Source organism: Alosa pseudoharengus, unplaced genomic scaffold (assembly GCF_046254945.1).
Source record: "Alosa pseudoharengus isolate Yale_2024_CS ecotype anadromous, Long Island Sound unplaced genomic scaffold, YU_APseudo_1.1 YU_APseudo_1.1_scf_15, whole genome shotgun sequence".
NCBI classification, from domain to species: Eukaryota; Metazoa; Chordata; class Actinopteri; order Clupeiformes; family Clupeidae; genus Alosa; species Alosa pseudoharengus.
The window spans coordinates 16,536,798-16,561,797 of NW_027468620.1; the positions used below are offsets into that span (position 1 = coordinate 16,536,798).

Consider the following 25,000-nt stretch of genomic DNA (forward strand, 5'->3'; position numbering starts at 1 on the left):
GCAGAGTGCATCGCACTCATGTCGGCATTGGTGTCCACAGCAATTTAAAACACCATTCAGCCGACCGCCGGGAGTTCAGAACTGCGTTGGTGTTTATTATTTCCACGACTACAGGAGGAGGACTAGGAGAAAGTAAAGTTCTTAGAATATTCGCTCCCCACTTCGATGCAGCATAGGTTTCCATTATATCCATTCAAATGTGTGAGTCTCATGGCCATTGCTTGAGAGTTGGCAGCCCTGAGGAAGAGATGTGGCTTGTAGAAAATGGGTTCATAACTTACATCCCTGCATGTAGGGCTAAGGGATTGGATATAATAATCCAAGATAATGTTTATTTCTCCCACAGGAAAACACTGGACCTCCCTCTAGACTCCTAAAGAGGCGTGGCAGTTGCGAACCTCAAGTCACAGTGATGATAGGCCTACCAGAATTTACCCTCTTATGAATTGTTTCGCTTCTGCCACCACCTCTGATGACACTGTGTCAATTGAACTGCTAATTGAAACTGCTAATGTGACCGCAAATGATAATATATTTTAATAATATATATCTCAACTTAACAATAGCACTAGCACCTGTTCTTGTGAAGCAAAAGCATGCGTTGCACTTGAACTCGCCATATCGATTGATGGGTGTCGATCGTCTGATCGAGCCTTAATCCATGATGTGTTTCTGGTTGGAAAAAATACTTGTGGAGCGTTTCAAAGTTTCAATGCGAGAGCAGAAAATTCTCTGGCGAGAGCGAGCAGAGCTGATGAGCTGCCCAATGTGAACGTCATTTCTGTGCTGTCAATCATAATTGTTTCTCACACATGTGATAACAGTTTTATTCACCACATCTTCATCTGTCAACAGATAGTTCGGCTCACTCTTCCTGAGCAAACTGCTCCAGCTGTGTAAGGTTTGAAGGGTGACCTGCAGACTGCATGTTTCAGCTTTTTTCATAGATGTTCCATAGATGATACTAGAATCAGGGGCGCAGGAGGCACGGGGGACATGGGGGATATGTCCCCCGCAGTGCTGAAGAGACGGCCGTCGTCCCCCTCACTTTTGATAAGGAAAAAAAGCCTTATAGGTACGCTAAATAAATAATAACCTATAGGGTTTGCGCTAACTATGTAAAACTCCCCATTAACAGCATCACATCACTAACCACAGCCATCTACAGTACTGTAAGACTGCACAATCTCATATTCACTCTGTTGGATATCTGAAGCCAGTTTGTCTACTAACAACCATCATTAGAGATGCGTTTCGTTTGGAGCGGCATACTGGTAGGCTATCAAAAGCATAACATTTTCGGTTTGGTTTGGGATTTAATTTACTTTTGGACTGTTTGATTATATTGCTAAATGTTGGGACTGATGGGCATTGAACACTGGGAGATATTTGATGGTTCACTGTTATGTTTCATACAGTAGAAAAAGTGTCAGGATTTCCACCACTGTTTATTGCGAGACAAAGCAGCCATTCATTGAATAGGGGTTGTGCTGTAATAGAAACCTTTTTGCGTAGCCAAGTAGCCTAAATTGAGTTATTGTTTAATTGACCTGTCGCTAAGCGCCACCCTTAGAACGCTGATGAGCCAATGACAGTTCAGCCTCAGCGGGACTCGGACATCAGCTCGGACAACTCCATAGGAAACAACAGGGAGGAGGCATAAATTGACAAATTAATGGTTATTTATGGAGTTTATTAACTAAAAAAAACCCGACGGATAACCATTGTCAAACGTTTTGCATGGGGGACGTGTAATACTGATAGCCGGTACCCCGAGAGGCTAGAAAACGGGACCGTATGTTTCCATCAACAGTAGCCTACAGCAGTGTTTTTCAACCTTTTTTGTGCCACGGCACACTTTTGACACTTAAAATGTCCCACGGCACACTAACATCCTGTGTGAAGAAAAAATAAACATACCATAGCCTAAAATTTCAAATAATACACAGATATGGCCTTATTATGGCTTCTATGCAAGACCTGCTCAATAAAACAAGCGCCCTCTGTTTCATTTGTAGGTGACTATATCTAATTTAATTGTTGTTATGAACTGGATATGTGATGATTCTGTGAATACTGGATATGGGGCCCCGTTGTACAATGCCTGCATACCACAAATAGTGCAATCATACAATCAATGAGAGCATGTGGTTATAAATTATTTGATGCAACAGTTGCTTTTCTGGACCAGTGAGTGACATTTGGGTAATTTTCTGCGGCACACCTGATGATCTCTCACGGCACACTAGTGTGCCCCGGCACAGTGGTTGAAAAACACTGGCCTACAGGACGTCTTTCGCGTTTGCAACAGCCTCGACGTAATGTAGGCTACTAAGCCAACAACATGGGCACAGGTTCCCTGTTAAATCCCAAGATGAAAATGCTCATTAACCAACTACTATATTCTTACTACATCAAATATTAACGTAACCTAACATATCTTAGTATCAATCTTCCACTAGCTAGCTAGCATTAACGTCAGTGGTTTTTGCACGGCTACTCGCCACAACTGCTTGTCACCTTGTATGTATTCTAAAGTTTTGAATACACCCCTCCATAGCATAATTAAGTCCCTTTTGATAGTTTCTGGAGGAAAGTAAATCTTTTATCGACCAAAACGTCCTCAAAGCCTGCTTTCATATACTGTCAGCTGCCATTGTCCACAATGTATTTCTAATCAAGTCTGGTTTGTCTGTCCGAGTTTTCACACGGTAACAATGGGGGGCGGAGCTTAGCGACAGGTCAATAGTCTTTTTATTAAATTCGTAGGCTGGAATGCCTTGAGTCACGCAACAATTGTGTTTAAATGTAGTAGGCTTCAGCCTCTGGCAATTAGCTCGAAAAGGGCGGCAAGACAATGAGCTTGAGAACGTGTGTTGGAGACCCATGGTAGGAAAACGACTTTATTAATCCAACCAACAATATAATAAAATATTAAGAAGAGGTGTTATTTCATTGACTTAAATCGAAGCAATGTCTTCTAGTGCTGCTGGACTGATGGCAATTGTTGGTATGGTATAGGCAAATATGGGAACCTGCCTTTATTTGTCCGGCTATAAATAGAATCAATCCCGGGCATAATTTGAGGATTTATGATAGCCTATCTCCTGCTCAACATGACATTAGCTGTTATGTTTTTTGATAACAAACTCAACTAGCCTACTGATCAACTCGTTTTCACTAGCCTAACTATAAAATACAAGTCTATAGGCCTACCCAACGTTTTTGTTCTAAGACATTTATTTCAAACATAATTTCAAGACACAAATTGGATACTTCAGTTACCTTGGTGCATAAATCCCAGAGAGTAGGCTACCACACCCCAGAGTGATGGGCCTTTCTTACGTGTTCAGTGTGGGGTATAAACAAGCTGAGAATATAGCAGTGTCATGTCTGCCTGTCACAGACATAAGGGAGCTCTTTGAAGCTTGGGATAATGTGGTACAGTTACTACAGTAACAGTATTTTATTTTACTTCAGAACTACTTCAGAATAGTCCACTGTTTGGGTCATATAGTATAAGTATATAAATATATATACTCTTTTGATCCTGTGAGGGAAATTTGGTCTCTGCAATCCGTGAATTAGTGAAACACATACAGCACATAGTGAGGTGAAGCACACACTAACCCGGAGCAGTGAGCTGCCTGCTACAGCGGCGCTCGGGGATCAGTGAGGGGTTAGGTGCCTTGCTCAAGGGCACTTCAGCCGTGGATGTGGGCATGGGAGAGCAGTGGTCAACCACTTCCCCAACCCACATTTTCCTACTGGGTCGGGGATCGAACCGGCAACCCTTCAGTTACAAGCCCAAAGCCCTAACTAGTAGGCCACGGCTGCCCCCTCATTATGCTGTGGAAGGCCAATGACCTGTGCCTGAGACAGAGCTTCTGGATACTGGACAGTATGTTGCAGACCAGGAAGCCTCCTAATGATGAGATTTCATTGTTCCCTGGACCCTGCACCAGATGCAGCAAAGCTGCCCCAAAACTTAGCCAATGCCTCAGCCATATATTTCAGAGTAGATATGAAGTTCTTTTCTCTGAAAGCTTCATCACATCATAGAGCTGATGTGACATGCCAAAAAAGGACATCTCTGCAAAAAGGATTGTGACCCTGCATTTTTGCCATTTCTAGTCTTGCTTTTTAGTATTGTTTTCACAGTGGAGTCTTCCAAAGTGCCCACTGATGTAGCTTGAACTTAGATTTTACCAGTTTTCTTTGGCTCTTTGTCTTTTAATTTGCACTATCCCTCTGTTCAGTCTGGGGTCACCTCAGGAAGGTTGGCTAAAGTCCCATGGACCCTAAACTTATTTTAAGAACATTTGCAACTGTAGTCATAGGATCATCAAGCTGCTTTGGAAACGGTCTGACAAATTTTACTTTTAACATTTATCTGATCTCCTCAGACAACTCTCTCCTTTTCTTTGCTCCATGTTCAGTGTGGTACACACAATGATATCAAAATTCAATCACTGAATTAAAATTTTGTTCTTGAATTTCACATTAAGGGACTGACAGCATGACCACAAAAACAATAAAAAACTTATTGAAAATATACTTATGCACACACACACACACACACACACACACAGACACTGGAGCGTTGGTGCTTAGGTACTTTTTTACACTCTACTCAACGTTGTCATGGTAACACTATTTTTGCCCTGGAAGGTCTTGTCCCACCACAATGGCTGTCACCACAGCGAGAGAGAGAGGGGGGGGGGGGGTAGCTTGAAAGAGGAGAGATTTCTTTTTACTCAAGATACACCACACACAAAACAACAACTTATCTTTCCAACACACTGGCAAACACAAACCCCTCATAACATTTAGTAGTGGGGTTGTGCTTTTTTAGTTTCTACGATATGGAGCAGATACTTGTCTGTGTGTGTGTGTGTGTGTGTGTGTGCGCGTTTGTGTGTGTGTCAGAGAGACAGAGAGTGACTAAGAGGGAGAGTGTGTGTGTGTGTCTGTGAGAAAGGGAACGAGAGAGACAGTGAAAGACAGAGAGAGAGAGAGAAAATGAGAGGTGGGGAAACAGAAGATGAAAGATGGGGAGATGAGCAGGAGATGTGTGAGATTGTCTGTCGCCACTCGTCTGTGTTTACATGTCCACATCTGTCTCACTCTTTCAACTCTTTCTCTTGCTGTCCATCTCTCTCTCTCTCACACTCTCTCACTACATCGTCCACTCTCTCACGTGCACACACTCCCAAATAAGCCTCTATCTCTCTCATACACACCTCTTTGTTCCCGCCCCCCAAAAGTACACACACACACACACACACACACACACACACAAACTCACACACACACAAACTCACACAGAGAAGAAAAGGCCTTGGCCTATGTCTCATTAGCTTCATAAAGAGATGTGGAGAAGAGAAGAGAGGGAGAGAAGGAGGGGGGTCCGGAGAAGGAGGAGGGATGGGGGGATAGGGTGAGGGTGACTGAAGAGAGAAAAGCAGTGGGGGGTTCCCTCTGTCCTCTCTCTCTCTCTCTCTCTCTCTCTCTCTCCCCTTCTGATTGATGAATAGGGCTCTCAGCACAGGCCAGTACCACCACATCGCTTCACAGGGGTGTCTCGAGACGCCTGAGACGAGTCCGCCGAAAACAAACTCAGGCACTTTAAAAAAAAAGGCTAATCAAAGCGGCGGCAGTGAACGGCCGTCTAGTGCAAGGGGTGGCTACCAGACAGACGGATGGCTCTTACATAAACAATGGCAGCCGCGTAAACTAAACAACTTCTGGAACACGTCCTGGTCCCCACATCTCCAAGTCACTCATTCTTCTAACTTACACCCCCCCACCCCCGCCCCCTCTCTGTCTTTCTCTCTCCATCACCCTCACCCCAAGAGTCTCCCCAGTGAGGGAAAGAGAGAAAGGAAGAGGGAGAGGGAAAAACAGAACAAGAGAGAGAGAGTTGGTCCCTGTGGAGTTTAGGAGACACAGAGGGACACAGAGGCTGTATAAGGTAAACTGTCCGTTTCCATATGCGCCCGTCTTTAGATTCATTAGTTAGTTAGTGAGACGTTAGTTAGACGTTAAATTAATATTAGAGCATGCTTGTGCTTTTGAGTTGGGGTGGATTATTTTAAAAGTGCATATAAAGTATGTGTGTGTTTGTGTGTGTGACTGTGTGTGTGGACGTGTTTGTGTGTGATTGCTTATTACTTTATCTCGCATTGAACTCGTGGGAGAAAGATAAAAAGTTCTACGAAGTATGGCTAATTTCTGAGAAGAGGCAAGATAAGAGGTTGAAGAGGATGAATGATGTGTGTTTGTGTATGAGAGTTCCCAAATACGTGAGACATTGCAGCGAGATCTCACAGAGAGTTGATTATTACTGTGTGTATCTCTGTTTTTGTGTGTGTGTTTGTGTGTGTGTGTTTATGCATGCACGTATGCGTGTGCATCTGAGAATATGTGTGCATCAGAGAGAAAGTAAGACAGATGGAAACGGAGTGTTGTGCAAGTGAGAGATAAAGAGTGTGTTGTTTGACAGCTGTAAGATGGAGGGAAAGTGATGAAATGCGGTCACATGAGGGAATGAGAGCAAAGAGCTGGGTCATTCCACGTCAGTTCAACCAGGGCCCACGCACTTAGGTCTCAAAAAGTTCTGAAAAAATGACCAGGTGCACCTATGTTACCCAGGAGACACACTGTAAAATTACTCTTATGTAACATCAATACTTTCCAAGATACAGCCAGTTTTACAGGGGGAGGGGGTGTCGATTTTGTTCGGCCTCTTTTTTTTGTCAAAGTTCACAAGCCCACAGCGCAAGAACTAAACCATGTAGGAGGCTCAAATTTTGCATGCTGGTACATAAATAGGAATAGTATGTAGCAAAATCGTCACGTTTGGTCTGGATAATCCTGCATGGTCATAGCTGTCCCTAAAAGTTGATACAAATTTTATTGGAGTTTTTGGCTAGGCTCTGGTTAAGCCTTCAGAAGACATATTTGTACTCAACATAGGCTCTTGATTTATTTTCCTTACTGAGATAAGTAGAAACACTCTCACAAAAAGCAATGAACAGAAAATAAATCCCTTCAGGGTCTGAACAGCAGGCCTCACAAGTCTGAAAAATCATTTTGGTTATCATTTTCAGAGCACCCAAACACCTTGTGGGAATATACAAAGATTTTTTAAATATGTTTTTCTTTATTCTCCATGATCCCTTCTTTTTGAAAACACCAATTTGTCTTATGCAAATCTTTCTTTTTTATTTTCCACCCTGAACATGGGCAAAATGCCCCATTGACATCAATATGTTTTATATAGTCACCACACTGCCACCTGTGGTTGTATAGAGTAACCTGTGGTAGCAGGTGTGTTTTATTCCAGAGATTAAGACATGCTATGGTATGGACAGACGCTCATGTACTGTAACTGTCATTTTAACTAAGTGTGTGTGGGAGGGAGTGTGCTTTATAGGAGAGGGTGAGAGGCTGGGGTGCAAGTGTGTACTAATGAATGTGTGTGTGTGTGTGTGTGTGTGTGTGTGTGTGTGTGTGTGTGTGTGTGTCAGGAGGTGCTGACTAATGATCTGATGCGCTCTAACAAGCCATCTTACTCTGGTGGCCTTTTCAGAGCTCTTGTGGCATTTGCTCTTAAACATAATTTCACGTTCCAGTGTGTTTGCATTAAAGCGAGAAGCCGGGTTTGTCTGCTCCACATTAGAGACAATGACATTTACAAATGCTGTGCTGGGCGCGGTGAGAGAGGAGAGAGAGAGGAGGGGAGAGAGGAGGGGAGAGGGGGGAGGAGAGGAGAGAGAGGGGAGAGAGAGAGGGAGGTGAGAGGGTGGAGGAGAGGAGAGGAGAGAGAGCACAGAGAGGGGAGAGAGGAAAGAGAGGAGAGAGAGAGGAGGGGAGAGGGGGGAGGAGAGGAGAGAGAGGGGAGAGAGAGAGGAGAGGGAGGTGAGAGGGGGGAGGAGAGGAGAGAGAGGAGAGGAGGGAGAGGGGAGAGAGGGGAGAGAGAAGAGAGAGAGGAGGGGAAGGTGAGAGGGGGGAGGAGAGAGGAGATGGGAAGGGTGGAGGGAGGGTGAGGAGAGGGAGTCATGATTTGATATGGGTGAAGGGCTATTTTAATAAAAAACAATTTGTATTACACCCAAGAAAGTCTGTCATGCAGTGAGTCTTGTTTGGCCGTTTATTTAATGGTCACCTAATTGCTTCAAATGCCACCTATTTGTCTATGTGAGTGTGTGTGTGTGTGTGTGTGTGTGTGTGTGTGTGTGTGTGTGTGTGTGTGTGTGTGTGTGTTGTGTGTGCCTTTGTGTATTTATGTATGACTGTTTAACTTCAGGGTTAAAGTGATAGCATAAGTGATGCAAGTCATGCACAGATTAAGAACACACCTTGACAAATACCACCCACCCACCCACACACACACGCACGCACGCACACGCACACACACACACACACACACACACACACACACACACACACACACACACACGCACGCACACACGCACACACTTTGTCTCACTCGTTTCTTCTCCTCCTTCCAGTTAGAGCAACAATGAGCAATCTACCGTTCAACATATCCTCATTCCTGTCTGCTCAGGATGCCCCGCCCTCCAACCTGTCCCTGCTCGTCAACTCCACGACCCCTGTGCTCCCCATGACAACCCATGACCCCCTGCCCATCATCATCATCGCTGCCTGCCTCTTCCTCCTCTTTGGCGGCTGCATCGCCTTCCTGGCCGTCTGCTGCTCCGGCGATCCACCGGACGGGGGTTGCGAGTCCGGCTGCAGCCCAGCCGAGGGCCTCTCCTGTGGGACGCCTCGGTCCAGCGAGCCCCAGCTCAAGCTGTGGAAGCGCCTGGGCTCGATGCGTCGCTCTGTTTCTTCCTCCTCCTCCTCTTCCTCGGTGCGAAGGAGCACCCCGCAGAGGCGCTCGCCACCGCCGATATCGGCACCCCTCATCATGGTGACACCCCCCACTGCCACGGCGACCACGCCTCAGAGGCACAACCTGCCCCCCCATATTGCCATGCCCTGCCTGTTGCAGTACGCCACCGAAATTTGACCTGAAATACCTGTGGCCAAAGCGGGACCCAACTTAGCCATCTAACCACTACAGATAATGACCATTAAATGACCATCCAACATGAGTCCTTGAATTTCCCCTTGGGGATCAATAAAATATCTATCTATCTATCTATCTATCTATCTATCTATCTATCTAGTCTAGAGGAATTATTTACACCCACAACCCCTGCTACATGACCCCTAAATGCCCCTTAAAAATCAAGACTGCTTGGAAAAGCATCTTCAAGTACTAACTGACCTGCCTCACCAGCTGCCCTGTGCCATTTGAGAAGCGAAACGTGCCTGAGGGCTGTTACTCTGAGAGAGTGCCACAGTTAGCCACAGTGTATGCGTCTGAGCAAAGATAGTAGGTTAGCCTTTCAACCAAACCAGAACCCACCCCACTGATTTCACATGCTGATCTCAACTTCAAGAAGACTTGCTTTTTGACTACTCAAAGTTCCTGCTCACTGGACAGAAGGAACTACAGCAACAACAACTGATAGTTTCTCTTCACAGGACTAAACCATCACTAGAATGTTTCTGATGGTGACCTAATAATCTCACTTCTACATAGACAACACAAGGATTTGTAACAGACACTGTATGATATGTTAGAAGTGATCAGATATGTTTGTTGACTTGACACTTGACATTAACATTAATTGTAGTTTTTGGAGGGTTATATCATGATGTGTATGGGCAAAAAGAACTGGAGAAAGAGTTGAGGAGCTTCTAGTCAACTTCATCCAAAACTGTGGTTTTAGAATGCTTGGGGTTAAGATTGTTGGGCCTGTGTTAAAAAGCTACCATGGCAATGTCTTTGTGTCATTTGTTGATGACCACACAGTAACCATGGTTTCCTCCAACTCTAGCAGCACCCTTTTTTAAGTTGTGTATTCAAAATCATATCAATGCTCATGGTACAACACAAAAAACCCCCCACACACACGCACACACACACACCCAAACTTGTACACACTGATACACATACAATCGTTCTGTCTCTCTCTGTCTCTGTCTGTCTCTGTGTGTCTCTCTCTCTCTGTGTCTGTCTCTTTCTCTCTCTCTCCTCTCTCCTCTCTCTCTCCTCTCTCTCTCTCTATCTCTTACTGTCTCACACACACAGCAATAACACTTGTAAATACAGATCTGGGCAGAGGTATACTGTCACCACAAACCACAGTTACCATAGTGTTGATTTTGTGATAATAATAAATGTTCTTTTTGAAACAAAAACACAGGCTGCGTGCATGATATATGACTATATGACTTTGGGTATCCGTGTGTGTGTGTGTGTGTGTGTGTGTATATGTAGGACTATGTGATGTTGAAGAGTTCTAGGGCAGAGGAGTCACTGCTATGTATGTGCATGTGTGGTTTTATGCTGGGTGTATCTGAGCGTGAGACCATTAGTATTTCTGCTTGAATGTGTGTGTTTATGTCGGTGATTGTTGTGCCGTTGTGGTGCTTGTGTGATTTGTAAGTGTTACTGTGCATGATGTGTCCGTCTGTGTGTGTGTGTGCGTGTGTGTGTGTATGTGTGTGTGTGTGTGTGTGTGTGTGTGTGTGTGTGTGTGTGTGTGTTTGTTGGTGTTGTTGTGTGGTAGTGGTGCTTGTGTGATTTGTAATGGTATGTGCATGATATGTCTGTGTGTGTGTGTGTGTGTGTGTGTGTGTGTGTATACCTGTAGGATGCTGGTTCCCTGTGGCACTGTTTCCAACACGCTGGTCTCATAGCTGTTCTGCAGGAAGATGGGCCGGTTGTCATTGACATCCAGCACCTTCACATACACCGTGGCCGTGCCTGTTCTCCTGCCCCCTGCGGGACCGTTATCTGTGGAACACACACACACACACACACACACAAACACACACACACACACACACACACACACACACACACACACACACACACACACACACACACACACACACACACAGACACAGACACACATACATATATACATACACACACACACACAGATACAGACACACACACACCCACACAAACACAAACACAGACACAGACACAGATATACATACATATACAGTATACATACACACACACACACACACACATACAGACACACACACACCCACACAAACACACACACAAACACAAACACACACACGCACACTCACAGTTTACAACCGATATACAGAGTAAAACTACACTCTTCATCCGTCATATATATCTTTATATATATTGCTTTCAGTATTGTTAAACTTGGGCATACATGTAATTGTCTGATTCCAGATTGAAGATCATTTGTTCATGGTTCAATACAGAGTGCTCTGGATATAAACATCAGATAGACAGCAAACAGCTGTTTGCAAGTGTGCAAGCCAGCCAACCTGCAAAGCACCGGAACTCAGGGGAGACACAGAAACTGACACATATACCTGCAATACTTCAACACGAAGAACTATGAGCAGACCCAATGGTTTCGGTGTAAACAGGAAACCCTCAAAGTTTTTTTTACTTTAGGAGAGAAATATAAATATTGGTGGTCTTAATCTCTCTCTCTTTCCCTCTCTCTTCTCTGTCTCTCTCTCACTCTTCTATCTCTCTCTGACTCTCTGCCTCTCTCTCTCCCTTTCTCCTTCCCACATATAGAAACACACACACACACACACACACACACACACACACACACACACACAGACACAGACACCCCCACACACATGTACAGTACACACAGGCACAGGCACATGCATGCACGCACAAACAAACACACAAACACACAGGCACACACACACACAGGCACACGCAGGCACACACACACACACACACGCACAGGCACCCACACACACTGACTCACCGATGGCCTCAATGACTAGTGTGTAGGAAGCCTGGAACTCCCGGTCCAGTCCTACTACTGTCCTCACAATCCCGTTTCTGAAGCCGACACTGAACTTCCCATCTTGGTTCCCCCCTGCATGGCCCACACAGCACAGGTCACACACCCATTTTGCTTTACCAGAGTAGTTCAAATGGGAGCAGCCACAGATACATACACATAAATGGACACACACACACACACACACACACACACACACATACACACACACACACACACACACACACAGTCCTCAAAACCAAAACCTGAACCAGAAGCACACTAAACTAAGAGGCCTTCTCAGATAGCCAACACACCCTCATCTCAATATACATACTAAGACAAGAAACATCCAAAATAGAACTTAATTTCCCCCCACCCACACACACACACAAACCCAGACACCCGCTCACACACAAGTCCTGTTTTACACCTGTGATGAAGTAGCTGAGCTCAGCGTTGAGACCGGCGTCGTTGTCGGAGCAGTTGAGCTGCACGACCATGTGATCCCGCGGAACGCTCTCCAGCAGTGACACGTTATACACGGGTGGGAAGAAGGTGGGAGTCTCATCATTAACGTCCATCACTAAGAGAGCAAGAGAGACAGAGAGAGAGGAAAGAGTGGGGGAGAGAGAGAAAGACAGAGAGAGAAAGGTGTTAAGAAGGAAAAATGGCTTAATAGTTCAAGCCAAAAGGAGTGGGCCTGTGGTGGCACAATTATAGTTTTTGGAAAGAGATAAACAAACAATTGTAAAACGGATAGTTCTGGCCCTTAATTATGATTGGCTGAATCGTGTTTGATGCTGTTGTAAAACCCAGCACAACCATGTTGATCACATTTCATTCTCTACTGCGCTACAATGAATTGACAAAACGTTAGCGTTGCTGTGTCTTGACTTTGCTTGGGAACCATTCTTATAGAAGAAGCATATGAAGAATGATTATCTATTAATAAATTGTAACATGTCTTTTGCTGTGCATTTATCTTTACTTGACAATATCGACATAAGACATCTTTCATGAACGTGTCATAGGCTCATGTGTCATGACAGTGTCATGTGTTCATGACAGTGTCATGTCACTCTTATGTCGATACTGTCAAGTAAAGTGTTACCAAATCTTGCCAGGTATACAGTAGGTGTTATGTTTAAGAAAAGCCATTCGAGTCCGTAGGTTCCAGTGATTTTAGAACAGCTATGGAGTTTTTAGGCACTTCGCTTTCATCATATCTAACAACGACCCTTGGCTGTTCGAAAATCACTGGAACCTATGGCAAAGTCCTTGTAGGCAAGTCCCTCCACTCAGCGGCTATATTGCAATGCATTTTGGGCACTTTTCTGGCATCTATTTCGGGCAGAACTGCACGTACGCAAAGCTTCACAACACCAACCTCACAACACGATGTATTCACATGTCAACTTTTGGTGGTGTAAGGGGAGGAATATGTGTAGACGACTGCCATGATTGCGTTACAAACTAACCCCATACATTTCTGTGGGAGCTTCTTTGAGTGCTGTGTTTCCTCATTTAAAAAGTCTCTGCCAATGGTTTAAACTCAGTTCTAAAAGGAGTACATGATACTATCGATCCTACAGATGTGAAAAAAAACATGCCAGTGTAGATGAAGGTGTTGAAGAGGTGCTGGTGAAGGTGTCGGTGCATTTGTATGCTTTCATCTCTGTTCATCTTGCAATTCTTAGCAAAAATATGTGTGTGTGTGTGTGTGTGTGTGTGTGTGTGTGTGTGTGTGTGTGCTTATGTGTGTGCGTGCTTATATGTGTGTGTGTGTGTGTGTGTGTGTGTGTGCGTGTGTGTGTGAGTACGTCTATGACGTGGTGATTAGTTAAGTCGTAGGTGTGCATCTGCAACAGTCTGACTCATAAGCATAGGTGGAGGTGTGTGACGGCGGCGTCTCGCCTGTGATGGTGAGCGTGCTGGTGGAGGTGCGCGGGTACTTCCCGGCGTCGTAGGCTAGGATACGCAGGTAGTATTGGCCGATGCGCTCGCGGTCCAGCGCCACGGTGGATGTCAGCACGCCGCTGCTGGTGTTGAGGGTGAAGTCGAGGCGCGGCATGCCCATCTCTAGCACCAGGGTCACCGCGCCGTTTTCCTTCTCGTCCGGGTCCTCCACCTGGACCTGCGCAGCGGGAGGGGGGTAGTGTGAGGAGAATGGGACACTCAATAGGACCTAATCTCAAAGACGGAGGACAAAGTGTGCAAAGTGGGAGCAAATTGTGTTGTGCTCAGTGAGCAAAGTGTGTTGCAGTATAAGTATAAGTATAAGTATATATACTCTTGCACATAAACTGAAGCTACTGTGGGGTAATGTGGGAGCATTGAACTGGTCCACCGATGTTTGTACTTAGGATCCTGCTCATTGCATTACCGGTACATAGTATTTCGCTTCGTTTTTTGAACTAAATTAGCTTTAGACTTTAGATTTTGCACTTTGCCCACCATTTAAATTAGGGCACATGTTTAAAGCAACACCAAATCACTTTTCCTCTGTCACATGCATGCTATTTGTTTATCCAGCACCAGCTTTGCAAATAACGATGTTCACAGACAAGGTAGAGTATGTTGCATGATTTTATGAAAGTACGATGTATTGCGACATCAGAAGCATGTCAAATTTGTAGTTTCTTATGTCTCATCCCATGGAACTACAGATCCGCTACCCGATCTGGCAAACGTAAATAGTGCGGTTATAGCCGATAGAGGACTGTGAAGCGAATGCAGAAGTGCCGTTCACCCTGTTACGAGTTGATGAACCACTGAACTGATTTTGGTAACATTATTTTAAGGTACAAAAAACTCTTTGGTGTTGCTTTAAAAGAGGAACTCTGCAGGACCAGCAGTGGGTGATTATAACACAACTGAACTGCCCCCACCCACCATGCCTGCAGATAAACTCTGCTATCACTTTCATTGAATTCAACAAGAACTTCTAATCTGGTAGCAATTTAATTTGAGAAGCTTCCATTCAAAGCCAGATGATACATCACTTTCTTGGTTCTCTTTTGACTAAAGAGAATCTTTACAACAGTTTTGTATAACTCAGTGAAATACTAATGCCTAAGCATTCTGACCCTGCTCTGTAAGGCCTATTCATGAAATATTACAGCAAGAATCTCTAATAAGGCACAGAGTGGAAACAGTATGATTCCTTTCTGTTCATTTTAATAGAAACTTCATAATAAAAATTATTCCGTAATCCCTATACTTTCTCAGGCTTTATCAGCCTTCTGTTCAGTTAAGTATATACCACACACTCTGTGTGATTCACATGCGAACAATCACTGTAATTAGACACTCACCCTGAACACAGATGTACCAATCGGGAGGCCCTCTAGCACCTCAGCAACAAATGGGAGGTTGAGGAAGGCGGGATCATTATCATTCAGGTCCAGGAGGTTGACAAACACAGTGGTGCTGACAGAGGACTGCAGAGGTGGAGTGCCACCTGTAGATGGCGTCAGAGAGATGAGTATACAGTAGATACTGTGAGTCTGTGCAAACTCTCAAAACACCCAAGGGCAAGTTTAGAAGCAGCAGAATCTCTGTTCAGTTTAGAAACAGTTCAATATTTTTACTATAGCACTGAGAGGGTAAGTCACAACCTCTAAATGTTGCAACACTGACATTGATCTGTTTCAGGAACAAATATTGTTAGGTATGCAAGTAACAGCAGCAGAAATAAACAGTGGATATTATGACATTAAGGGATTTGAAAACTTCTGATAAGCACCAATCCCCCTACACACACATCCAACTCTCTCTCTCTCACACACACACACACACACACACACACACAAACACACACACACACTCACCCACCCTGAACATACAAAGCCATCAGCAAAACTGCAGCGCCAGTGAAAAACTGGGTGTTTGATGAGATTTGGCCCGGAGCTGTCCACTGATCAGCAGAGAGAGGAGCCCAGATTATCTGCACTGCCATGCTGAGACACCGAGAACGCTGAAACACTATCACCAATACACGCCTACTATATCACAGGCAACACTGCAGGAGCTGTGTGTGTGTGTGTGTGAGAGAGTGTGTGTGTGTGTCTGTGTGTGTGTGTGTGTGTGTGTGTGTGTGTGTGTGTGTCTGTGTGTGTGTGAGAGAGTGTGTGTGTGTGTCTGTGTGTGTGTGTCTGTGTGTGTGTGTGTGTCTGTGTGTGTGTGTGTGTGTGTCTGTGTGTGTGTGTGTGTGTGTGTGTGTGTGTGTGTGTGTGTGTGTGTGTGTGTGTGTGTGTGTCTGATTAAGACAACAACCAGCTACATTTATCAACGAGCCCATGGATAAGGGTACAGGGGGTTAGCAGAGGTCACTGGACAATCTGAGGAAGTTTTTCTTTTCTATACCGTTCAAGGCTTATTTCCCTCACTCTCCACCTCAAGCTGGTGTGTGGTGAGCGTTCTGGCACATAATGGCTGCCATGCATCACCCAGGTGGGTGCTACATATTGGTGGTGGTTAGTGAGCCCCCCCCCCCCCCCTTTCACTGTGAAGCTCTTTGGGTGCGTTGGCAAGGGCTATATAAATGCAATGTGTTGTTGTTCCCCTTTACAGAGACACAATGTTCTCCACCACTATTTTCTTCTCTGCATGCAGGGAATGGTTGGTGGTGCCACCTTACAAAGAAAACTGCTCATCGTGACTGATAGTGGTGGTCAGCTGGCCAAAGGCGGCTGGTATGTCCCTCTATGTGTGTGTGTGTGTGTGTGTAAGAGTTATGTGGAATGGTTTGTGGTCGAGATGGTGATGCTCCTCCTGAGCTGTTTGTATGAAGTGCATGTTTGTCAGGGTTTGTGTGCGTGTGTAAGGTGAGTGCTAGCCTCATGGTCATTGGTGTGTGTGTGTGTGTGTGTGTGTGTGTGCGAGAGTCATGGTCGGTGGCTGAGATGACGATGGTCCTCATGAGCTGTGTATGGTGTGAGTGTGTGTGTATCTGTGTGTATGAGTGTGTTAGGGTGTGTGTGTGTGTGTGTGTGTGTGTGTGTGTGCGTGCATGCGTGTGAGCGCATGCGCGACACTCACGGTCGGTGGCTGAGATGACGATGGTCCTCATGAGCTGTGCGTTGTGGGGGTTGGAGCTCTCGCGGTCCAGCACGGCGCCGCTGGTGCGGATCTTGCCCGTGGTGCTGTTGATGGTGTAGAAGGGGTTGGGGGGCCTGATGGAGTACGCCACTGTGCCGTTGTCCCCGTAGTCTGGGTCCACTGCCAACACCTGAGCACAGAAGAGAGGGAGAGAGAGAGAGGAGAGGAAAGGATGGAGGAGGAATGAGAAAAGAGGGAATGAAAAGAGTGAATGAGTGATGGGTGAGAAGAGGGGGAAGACAAAGGGAAAAGAGGAAGAGGAGATGAAGGAGAAGAGAGGAGAGGAGAAATGGAAAGTAGACGTGTTAAGAAGTAGAGGGAAGGAAGGAGACAAGGAGGAAAGGAAAAAGAGGAAAGAAAAAAGTAGGATACAAGACACAAGGTTGGAGGACGAATATAAGAGGACAAAGGAAAGAGAAATAGACCAGTGAAAACAACCAGAAGTGTTATGAGTAAAGGATAAGGAAGTAACAGGTGGTAATTGCAGAGAGAGGGGTGGGTTTAAAAGGAAGGTTGGAATAATAAACAGCGGGAAACAGGAGACAAATCACAAATGTTATCACAGACTAGCATAAGTGTGCACACCAAAAAATAGAAAATCAAGTACACGGCGAAGGTGTGGTAATCTAATCATCGCGTTATGTTCCACGACAGCCTTCTGGGTCAGGCTCAACTGCATCGAGATTCCGGTCCGAGCCAGCGTCTTCGGGAGGGAGAAAAATTCAATCATGCCACGGTGTCTCCACAGGATGCCTGGCCGTGTGATTTATGCGCTGACTTATTCGCCCGGAGACCCGGCAACACGCAGCGAGTTTTTTAAAAGGAGCCCATCAATTATTCACGCCGCCGCCGAAGAAATACTCAAAACTCTTAACTGGCCATTAGAGGGACAAAGGTTGCGAAGGAGGTTGAATTATGAAGCGGGAGAACGGGCATCGCTGTGGACCGTCAATTAGAATACTGCTCATACTGTAGGCCTATGCCTAAACAAGATATGAGTCAGAGCGAGAGAGAGAGAGAGAGAGAGAGAGAGAGGAGACTGAGAGATGACAAGAGGTCAAAAAAAGCTTTAAAGACAGCTATGACCTGATAAATTCATCAAATTGAATTTAATCCAGTAGCAAAAATCTTTGGGAGGTGCATGTCTAGATTTGCCGTGCTTGTTGAACTCCCGGCCCTGAGTGTGAGCGAGTGATGCACAGGTGAAGTAATGATCTGTAACAGACGGGGGAAGAAAGCGAACCATACTGAATTAGATATTAGCTGCACTTGGAGTTCAGAGTTGGGCTTCTCTCTCTCTCTCTCTGTTTCTCTCTTCTTCCCCCAATTTCGGTAGCTTTGCCTGAGGCGTGGTGGCTGACTTTTGTGGTTTAACAGGTAGAGGTTGCTTCATGAATTCCCGGTAAATTATGTTTCCAACATTGTCTCTCTAGAGAGGATATTTTGTGGTTCGAATAGGCTACCTCCTACAGCATAGTCAGACTGTGAAGGGGTAGAATAAGACTGTGAAGGGGTAGAATAAGACTGTGAAGGGGTAGAATAAGACTGTGAAGGGGTAGAATAAGATGGACACGTCCTTCTCTCTTGCCACCTTTTTGCTTTTCTGAACTCCTCTTTTCTCAACCCTTCTCCTCTTGTCCTCATCACCTCTCTTCTCCTCTCTCCTTTCCTCCTCTCTTCTACTCTCCTCCTCTCTGTCTCCATTGCTCTTTCATTTACATTCTGAGAGACTGCATTCTCCTCACTCCATCAGGCGACCATGGGGGTAATTACAAATGCGTTTGACTGCAGGCTACATTTTAATTAGCAATCAGATCTCCTTAATTACGCTAGCTGGCACTGCGCTAATGAATGGACATTCAGGGGCTTAATTAGCAACAGCATACCGCCAAAGACACTAGCAGGACAAAGGGTGGGGAGCTAGAATACACAACCCCCTCGCTGTTTACGACCCAGGCTCTGTCTGCTTACCTGCTCCCTGTCTGATGATGCACCCTATATGCCCCCGCCCCGTGTATTAGTTACGTCCTGTTCTAAAGTTAGAATGGCTAATGCAATTGGGCCAGAATTGCAAGATCTTTGGGCTGTAGGCCTGATATCATGTACAATTAAATCCTCCCAACTTTTTTCAAGGGTGCAGTTTCCAAAACCCCCAGCGAACATGATGTTGGGTCTTTTCGGTAACACTTTACTTGACGGGTGAGTTCATAACACATTCATAGCAGCTGTCATAAACTACACATAAAGCATTCATGACTGTTTCATGAGACATGACTCAACATTCATACCAAACCTTTCGTAAATGTGGAAGACAGAATGACGACAACTTGTCAAAATAAAAGTCCAACAATTGCTCCAAACCTTAACTTGATCACGTCACATCTGAATCAATGGGCTACTCCAGTGCCAAAATCACAGAACATGGTCAAGCAAATATTTTTTGTTTTATAAAAATGTATTTGTTTTATGATGTAACCTTTGCAGATGATTTCTCAACTTTTGCTACTGGGAATCTCCAACCATTCCAGGTTACACAAATACGGGTCAGCTGAATGTATCTAGTTTACCTCCCAGTGTTAAACTCAGTGATTATGAATACTTGTATAGTAAAGTGACATTTGTTGTAGACTCCATAAGATATTCATGAAATATTTACAAAGGCTCGAGAGATTAAATTAATGGTATCCAGGTTACACAATACGGGTCAGCTGAATGGCTAGTTTACAAAAACGGCAATGCTGCTTTGTGATTGATGGACTTTTATTTTTACACGTTGTCGTCGTTCTGTCTTCCACATTCATGAAAGGTTTGGTATGAATGTTGAGTCATAGTTCATGAAACAGTCATGAATTCTTTATGTGCAGTTTATGACAGCTGCTATGAATGTGTTATGAACTCACCTGTCAAGTGAAGTTTTACCACATTTTCTTTTGGTTGTTTTCTAAGATATAAAAGATCTAAATGATTCTTCAAAAAAAAAAAAAAAAAAAAAACAGATGGACACAGAAGCAGTCAAGTCTACCAAAAAAAGGTGTGAAAACATTTCCTTTGAAACTCAGAGTTACCATGATGCAACACATGTTATGCTGCTTCAAGCAGAGCACACACACTTTGAAGAGCTCTTTTCTCAGGGTGTGTGTATCAGCAGCCACACTCCCCAACTGATTGCCTCAACAGAAAACAAAAACACTTAGCCTCTGAGGAGTGTGTGTGTGTGTGTTTGTGTGCGTGTGTGTGTGTGTGTGTGTTTGTGTGTGTGTGTGTTTGTGTGTGTATGCATGTGTGTGTGTGTGTTAGCGAGAGTGTGTGTGTGTGTTTGTGTGTGTGTGTGTGTGTGTGTGTGTGTGTGTGTGTGGAGTGAGGCAGAGCATAGAGCAGCCTGTATGGGGCGCTGCTCACCGTGATGACATCGGTGTTGATGGGGCTCATCTCCACCACGTTGGCAAGGTATGGCTCATCTCGCCACATGGGGGCGTTATCGTTGATGTCCAGGATGGTGACATTCACCTGGGGGTGGGTTGGGGTTGGGTGGGTTATAATCATTAATATTCAAAACTTTGTTAAACTATCAGTAAATGACCAGACGCCAGATCATGGAAACTGCACCACATTCACATGTGTCTTTGAAGCAGCAGGCCACCCTCTCCTTTCATCACCAACAACATCTCCATTCAGATATACATATTTACTTTAGGAGCTCTTTCCCAGCCTCAAGGACACTTTGTGCAGTTTAGACGAGAAAAACAAACATGAATATAGAGACAAGTGTTATGTATCTGCATAGACAAACAAACTTGAAAGGAAGCATTTAAGAGTATAATGACAACAAAACAGACAGTATAGTCACTGCACATCAAGACAGTGGTGCTATAACAGACGAAAGGTAAATAGAGAGAGAAGGAGAGCGCAAATAGACCCCAAAAAATCACTCTAACCGCAGGGGTAGAAGGAAGAATGACAACAAACCCCCATAAAAGAGACACAAGCCGCTTTGACTGACACTTCCATCTCGACTAGAGGAGAGAAAATCACAAAGTAGAGGCCCTCTCATCGCTTGGAGATGATGATACTCCTCTGACAGAAAATGACTGTCTCCTGTCCCCCCCCCCTCTTCCATCCCCACGTCTTTTACCCAAACGTCACCCAGCCATCCCTGCCGAGGGGTGGGGTAGGGGGGCGTTCAAACGGCCTGGTAGATAAGATATGGCAAATGGAGTGAAACCACCAGACTGAGCAACATATGAAATCCTAATCAGACACTTAGAATCTCCTGGCTTTAACCCACCACTGAGCATCCTAAAGGGCTCTGAGTCTTGCATACCAAGATGGATTCATTTGGTTTACCTTTGCGGCGATACGGCAGACAGAGCTAAACTAGCATTGACAGTTTCATGGCTTTTTAATAAACTTTGAAGCCGGCGCTGTTTCACCCGCCCTGCTTGTAAGACACAAGAGTGTGTGATCCTTTTAATTTGGCCACCCCTGTAGTGCCGGCGTCTAGTGATAATTTAATCACTAAGCCGTGCGTAATTCATCAGTGGGCTAAAGATAGCGCCGTTTCTTAATGAGCCTCTTCTCTGTGTCCAGCTCGGGATATGGATGAGGAGGGGATGCGTTACCGTGGCAATGCCCGTCTTCTGCAGGGGTCCCACCCCTCCGTCCACTGCACGCACGATCAGGATGTACTCGGACTTCACCTCACGGTCCAGGAGAGCTGTGGTGGTGATCTCACCTGTAACGCATACACACAAGTACAGTATTTGTATTTAAACACACACACACCGACAACCACACACCAACCATGTACCAACATGCACATATAGATGCACAACCATGACTGTAAGCACACACACACACACACACACACACACACACACACACACACACACACACACACACACACACACACACACACACACAGCAACACAAACAGCTACTATGCACCTCATTCTAATGAAACCTATGTCCACACATGCAAGCGCCTCTAAACGCCACCTCCATCAAAAATGAGATAACGATGTTGAGTGAATGCTCTCCACACATAGCATACATTAATCAAATCATTTTGCTTAAAAACTCTCATTATGGTCTGAAATATTGATTTGTAGGCAAAAACCTATAGGAGCCTGATAAAAAAAATCATTTAAAATAAAAGCGGTCAAATGGATTTAGAGGATTCTGCATCTGAACTCTTCATAGTGTCTGCTGGGCAGGACCAGTAGCGGGCGTCACATGTGACGTGTGCTCTACAGGCACAGAGCCGTGACTGACCTGAGCGCGTGTTCAGGCGGAACTGAGACGAGCCCTGAAGCGCGTAGATGAGCGAGGCCTGTCCAAACTCCCGCGACGCGTCCTTGTCTGTGGCGTTCACGTACAACACCGTAGCCCCTGAGACAGACAGTCAGCATGAGGGGCAGAAAAAAAGACAGGAAGTGAGTGTGAGAGAGAGACAGACAGTGAGCGTGAGAGAGAGACAGAAAGTGAGGAGAGAGAGAGACAGAAGAAAGTGAGGAGAGAGAGAGACAGACAGTGAGCGTGAGAGAGAGACAGAAAGTGAGGAGAGAGAGAGACAGAAGAAAGTGAGGAGAGAGAGAGACAGACAGTGAGCGTGAGAGAGAGACAGAAAGTGAGGAGAGAGAGAGACAGACAGTGAGCGTGAGAGAGAGACAGAAAGTGAGGAGAGAGAGAGACAGAAGAAAGTGAGGACAGAGTGAACCTCCTAAACCATTTCATAGCCAAATGGTTCTACTCTACACATGTCTTACTTTGGAAGTGATAGTTTCGGTGACGTTTTACCAGGAAGCCTATTTACCAATAGGTGGCTTGTGCGCATCTTTAAACCATCGCATTCATCTCTCTGCTGAATTTCAGCATGCCGACTTTGATGTTTCCCCACCAACCCACCGCCACCAGCTGGTCCCTGTCTTGCTATCCGGAGATATGCTCATCGCCCCTGCTTTCTACTATCAGCAGGATCTGAGATCTTCCTGCCATTCGCCGGATCATGGACAGGGGCCTACGCTAGACTGAACTGCTTCCTGAACACCAGAGACTGCCGTCTTTATACTGTATATCTTGTTAACCTAATTGCCGGACATCCTACTCAGGATTAAACCAATGACTCTTGCTCAGTCTACTGAATGTTTGTGTGTGTGAGAGTGTGTGTGTGTGTGTGAGTGTGTGTGTGTGTGTGTGAGTTCAACCCAGAGTTTTTTATACTTTTAAAAAAAAAAAAAAAAAAAAAAAAACTGGTTAGCACTTCGGACCTGTAACCGGAGGGTTGCCGGTTCGAACCCCGACCAGTAGGCACGGCTGAAGTGCCCTTGAGCAAGGCACCTAACCCCTCACTGCTCCCCGAGCGCCGCTGTTGATGCAGGCAGCTCACTGCGCCGGGATTAGTGTGTGCTTCACCTCACTGTGTGTACACTGTGTGCTGTGTCTGTTTCACTAATTCACGGATTGGGATAAATGCAGAGACCAAATTTCCCTCACGGGATCAAAAGAGTATATATACTTATACTTATACTTATACAAAAGGCTGCGTTTGTGTGTGTGTGTGTGTGTGTATAGTATGTGTATGTGTGTGTGTGCGTGTGTGTGTGTGTGTGTGTGTGTGTGTGTGTGTGTGTGTGTGTGTGTGAATGCGTGTGTGTGTGTGTGTGTGTGTGTGTGTGTGTGTGAGAATGTGTGTGTGTGTGTGTGTGTGTGTGTGTGTGTGTGTGATCTCCCACAGGAGCTCTGTTAAGAGACTCTGTTGTAACTGGGTGGGCCGGCAGTTCTCACTTGTACTCCTCCTTCTGTTTCTCTTTGGCGGTTCATTCTAAAAGAGCTCCGACAAAAACAATTATTATTCATCCCAGTAAGGCTTTACAGAAATTGAAAACAGTGGAGGATGGGGGTGGGGGTGGGGGGTGTTGGGGTGGGTGTGGGTGTGTAGGGATAGACTAGAAGACGGACAGAAAAGCGATTCGCAGACAGAGTGAGATGGCAACAGCGAGAACCCGGTGAGAACAAAAAGAAAACAACAACGAACGGCAACGGTAACCACAACACGGAGCAGACGGCGAGATAAGGAAGCCACAGCAGGATTGACCAACGCACAGATAGGGAGATGGGGAGAGGGAGGGAGAGAGAGAGAGAGAGAGAGAGAGAGAGAGAGAGAGAGAGAGAGAGAGACAGTGAGAGAGAAAATCAAACAGAGAGAAGAGAAACCAACAGAGTAATAGATGCAGTCAATTGCACGACACGCAGCATTGAGCGGGTGCGTTTGAGGGGCTTATGGATCGGGGGATTAGCAGCGTGTTTGGCATGCCGTCGCCGGCGCTTGGCGGAGGCCCCTAATCGATGCCCTGAGAACTGCAGAGAGGAGCAGGGTGGGGGGGGGGGGTGGCATAGCTGCGTGGCCCTTTTCCCATCACAATCGCCTCCTTCAGCCTGGACTCGCGGAGTGTGGCATGCACTTGGCCGATTCAGGCGGCTGCTAGGTCGCGGGCCCCAGCCAACCCCAAATCTCATTTCCTCGGGTGATGGGAGGGAGGAGTCCATTGTCTGGGATGAAAGCGTTTGTCCGAATAAATGCATACGAAAGCATCTCTCGCCCAGCTTTCTGTTTTTTTTTTTTTGCTTCCTCGTGCTTTTTCTCGCACACTTCCTCTCTCACACACACAAACACAAACCCAAACACTCCCTCCCTCTCGTGCTCTTTCATGGTCTCCCTCTGCCACTCGCTCTCAGCAGACTGAGTGGTGAACACTCAATTTACATCCTGTCTGGACAACTGAAAGAAACAAAACAAGATGCGGACAAGACGTGGACAGAGGCGGCAGCAGGACTGAAGTAAATGAGGAGTGAAACAGGGTGGCAGTGTGTGTGTGTGTGTGTGTGTGTGTGTGTGTGTGTGTGTGTGTGTGTGTGTGTGTGTGTGTGTGTGTGTGTGTGTGTGTGTGTGTGTGTGTGTGTGTCTGTGTGTGTGTGTTTGTATGTGTGTGCGTGTGTGTGTGTGTGACTCGGGGCTC

General features: G+C 45.6%; 1 protein-coding gene across 1 annotated transcript in view; it reads right to left on the minus strand.

Annotated features, from left to right (window-relative positions):
* Nucleotides 1-25,000, minus strand: part of cdh23 (cadherin-related 23) — a 243,160-nt gene that overhangs the window by 58,710 nt on the left and 159,450 nt on the right. The window contains exons 18-26 of the mRNA XM_076285746.1: nt 22,257-22,373; nt 21,605-21,717; nt 20,385-20,492; nt 16,926-17,115; nt 15,200-15,345; nt 13,800-14,019; nt 12,316-12,468; nt 11,865-11,978; nt 10,728-10,876 (exon numbers count right to left, since the gene is read on the minus strand). Of these exons, the coding sequence (XP_076141861.1) occupies nt 10,728-10,876; nt 11,865-11,978; nt 12,316-12,468; nt 13,800-14,019; nt 15,200-15,345; nt 16,926-17,115; nt 20,385-20,492; nt 21,605-21,717; nt 22,257-22,373 (1,310 nt within the window). The remainder of the gene's footprint in view (nt 1-10,727; nt 10,877-11,864; nt 11,979-12,315; nt 12,469-13,799; nt 14,020-15,199; nt 15,346-16,925; nt 17,116-20,384; nt 20,493-21,604; nt 21,718-22,256; nt 22,374-25,000) is intronic.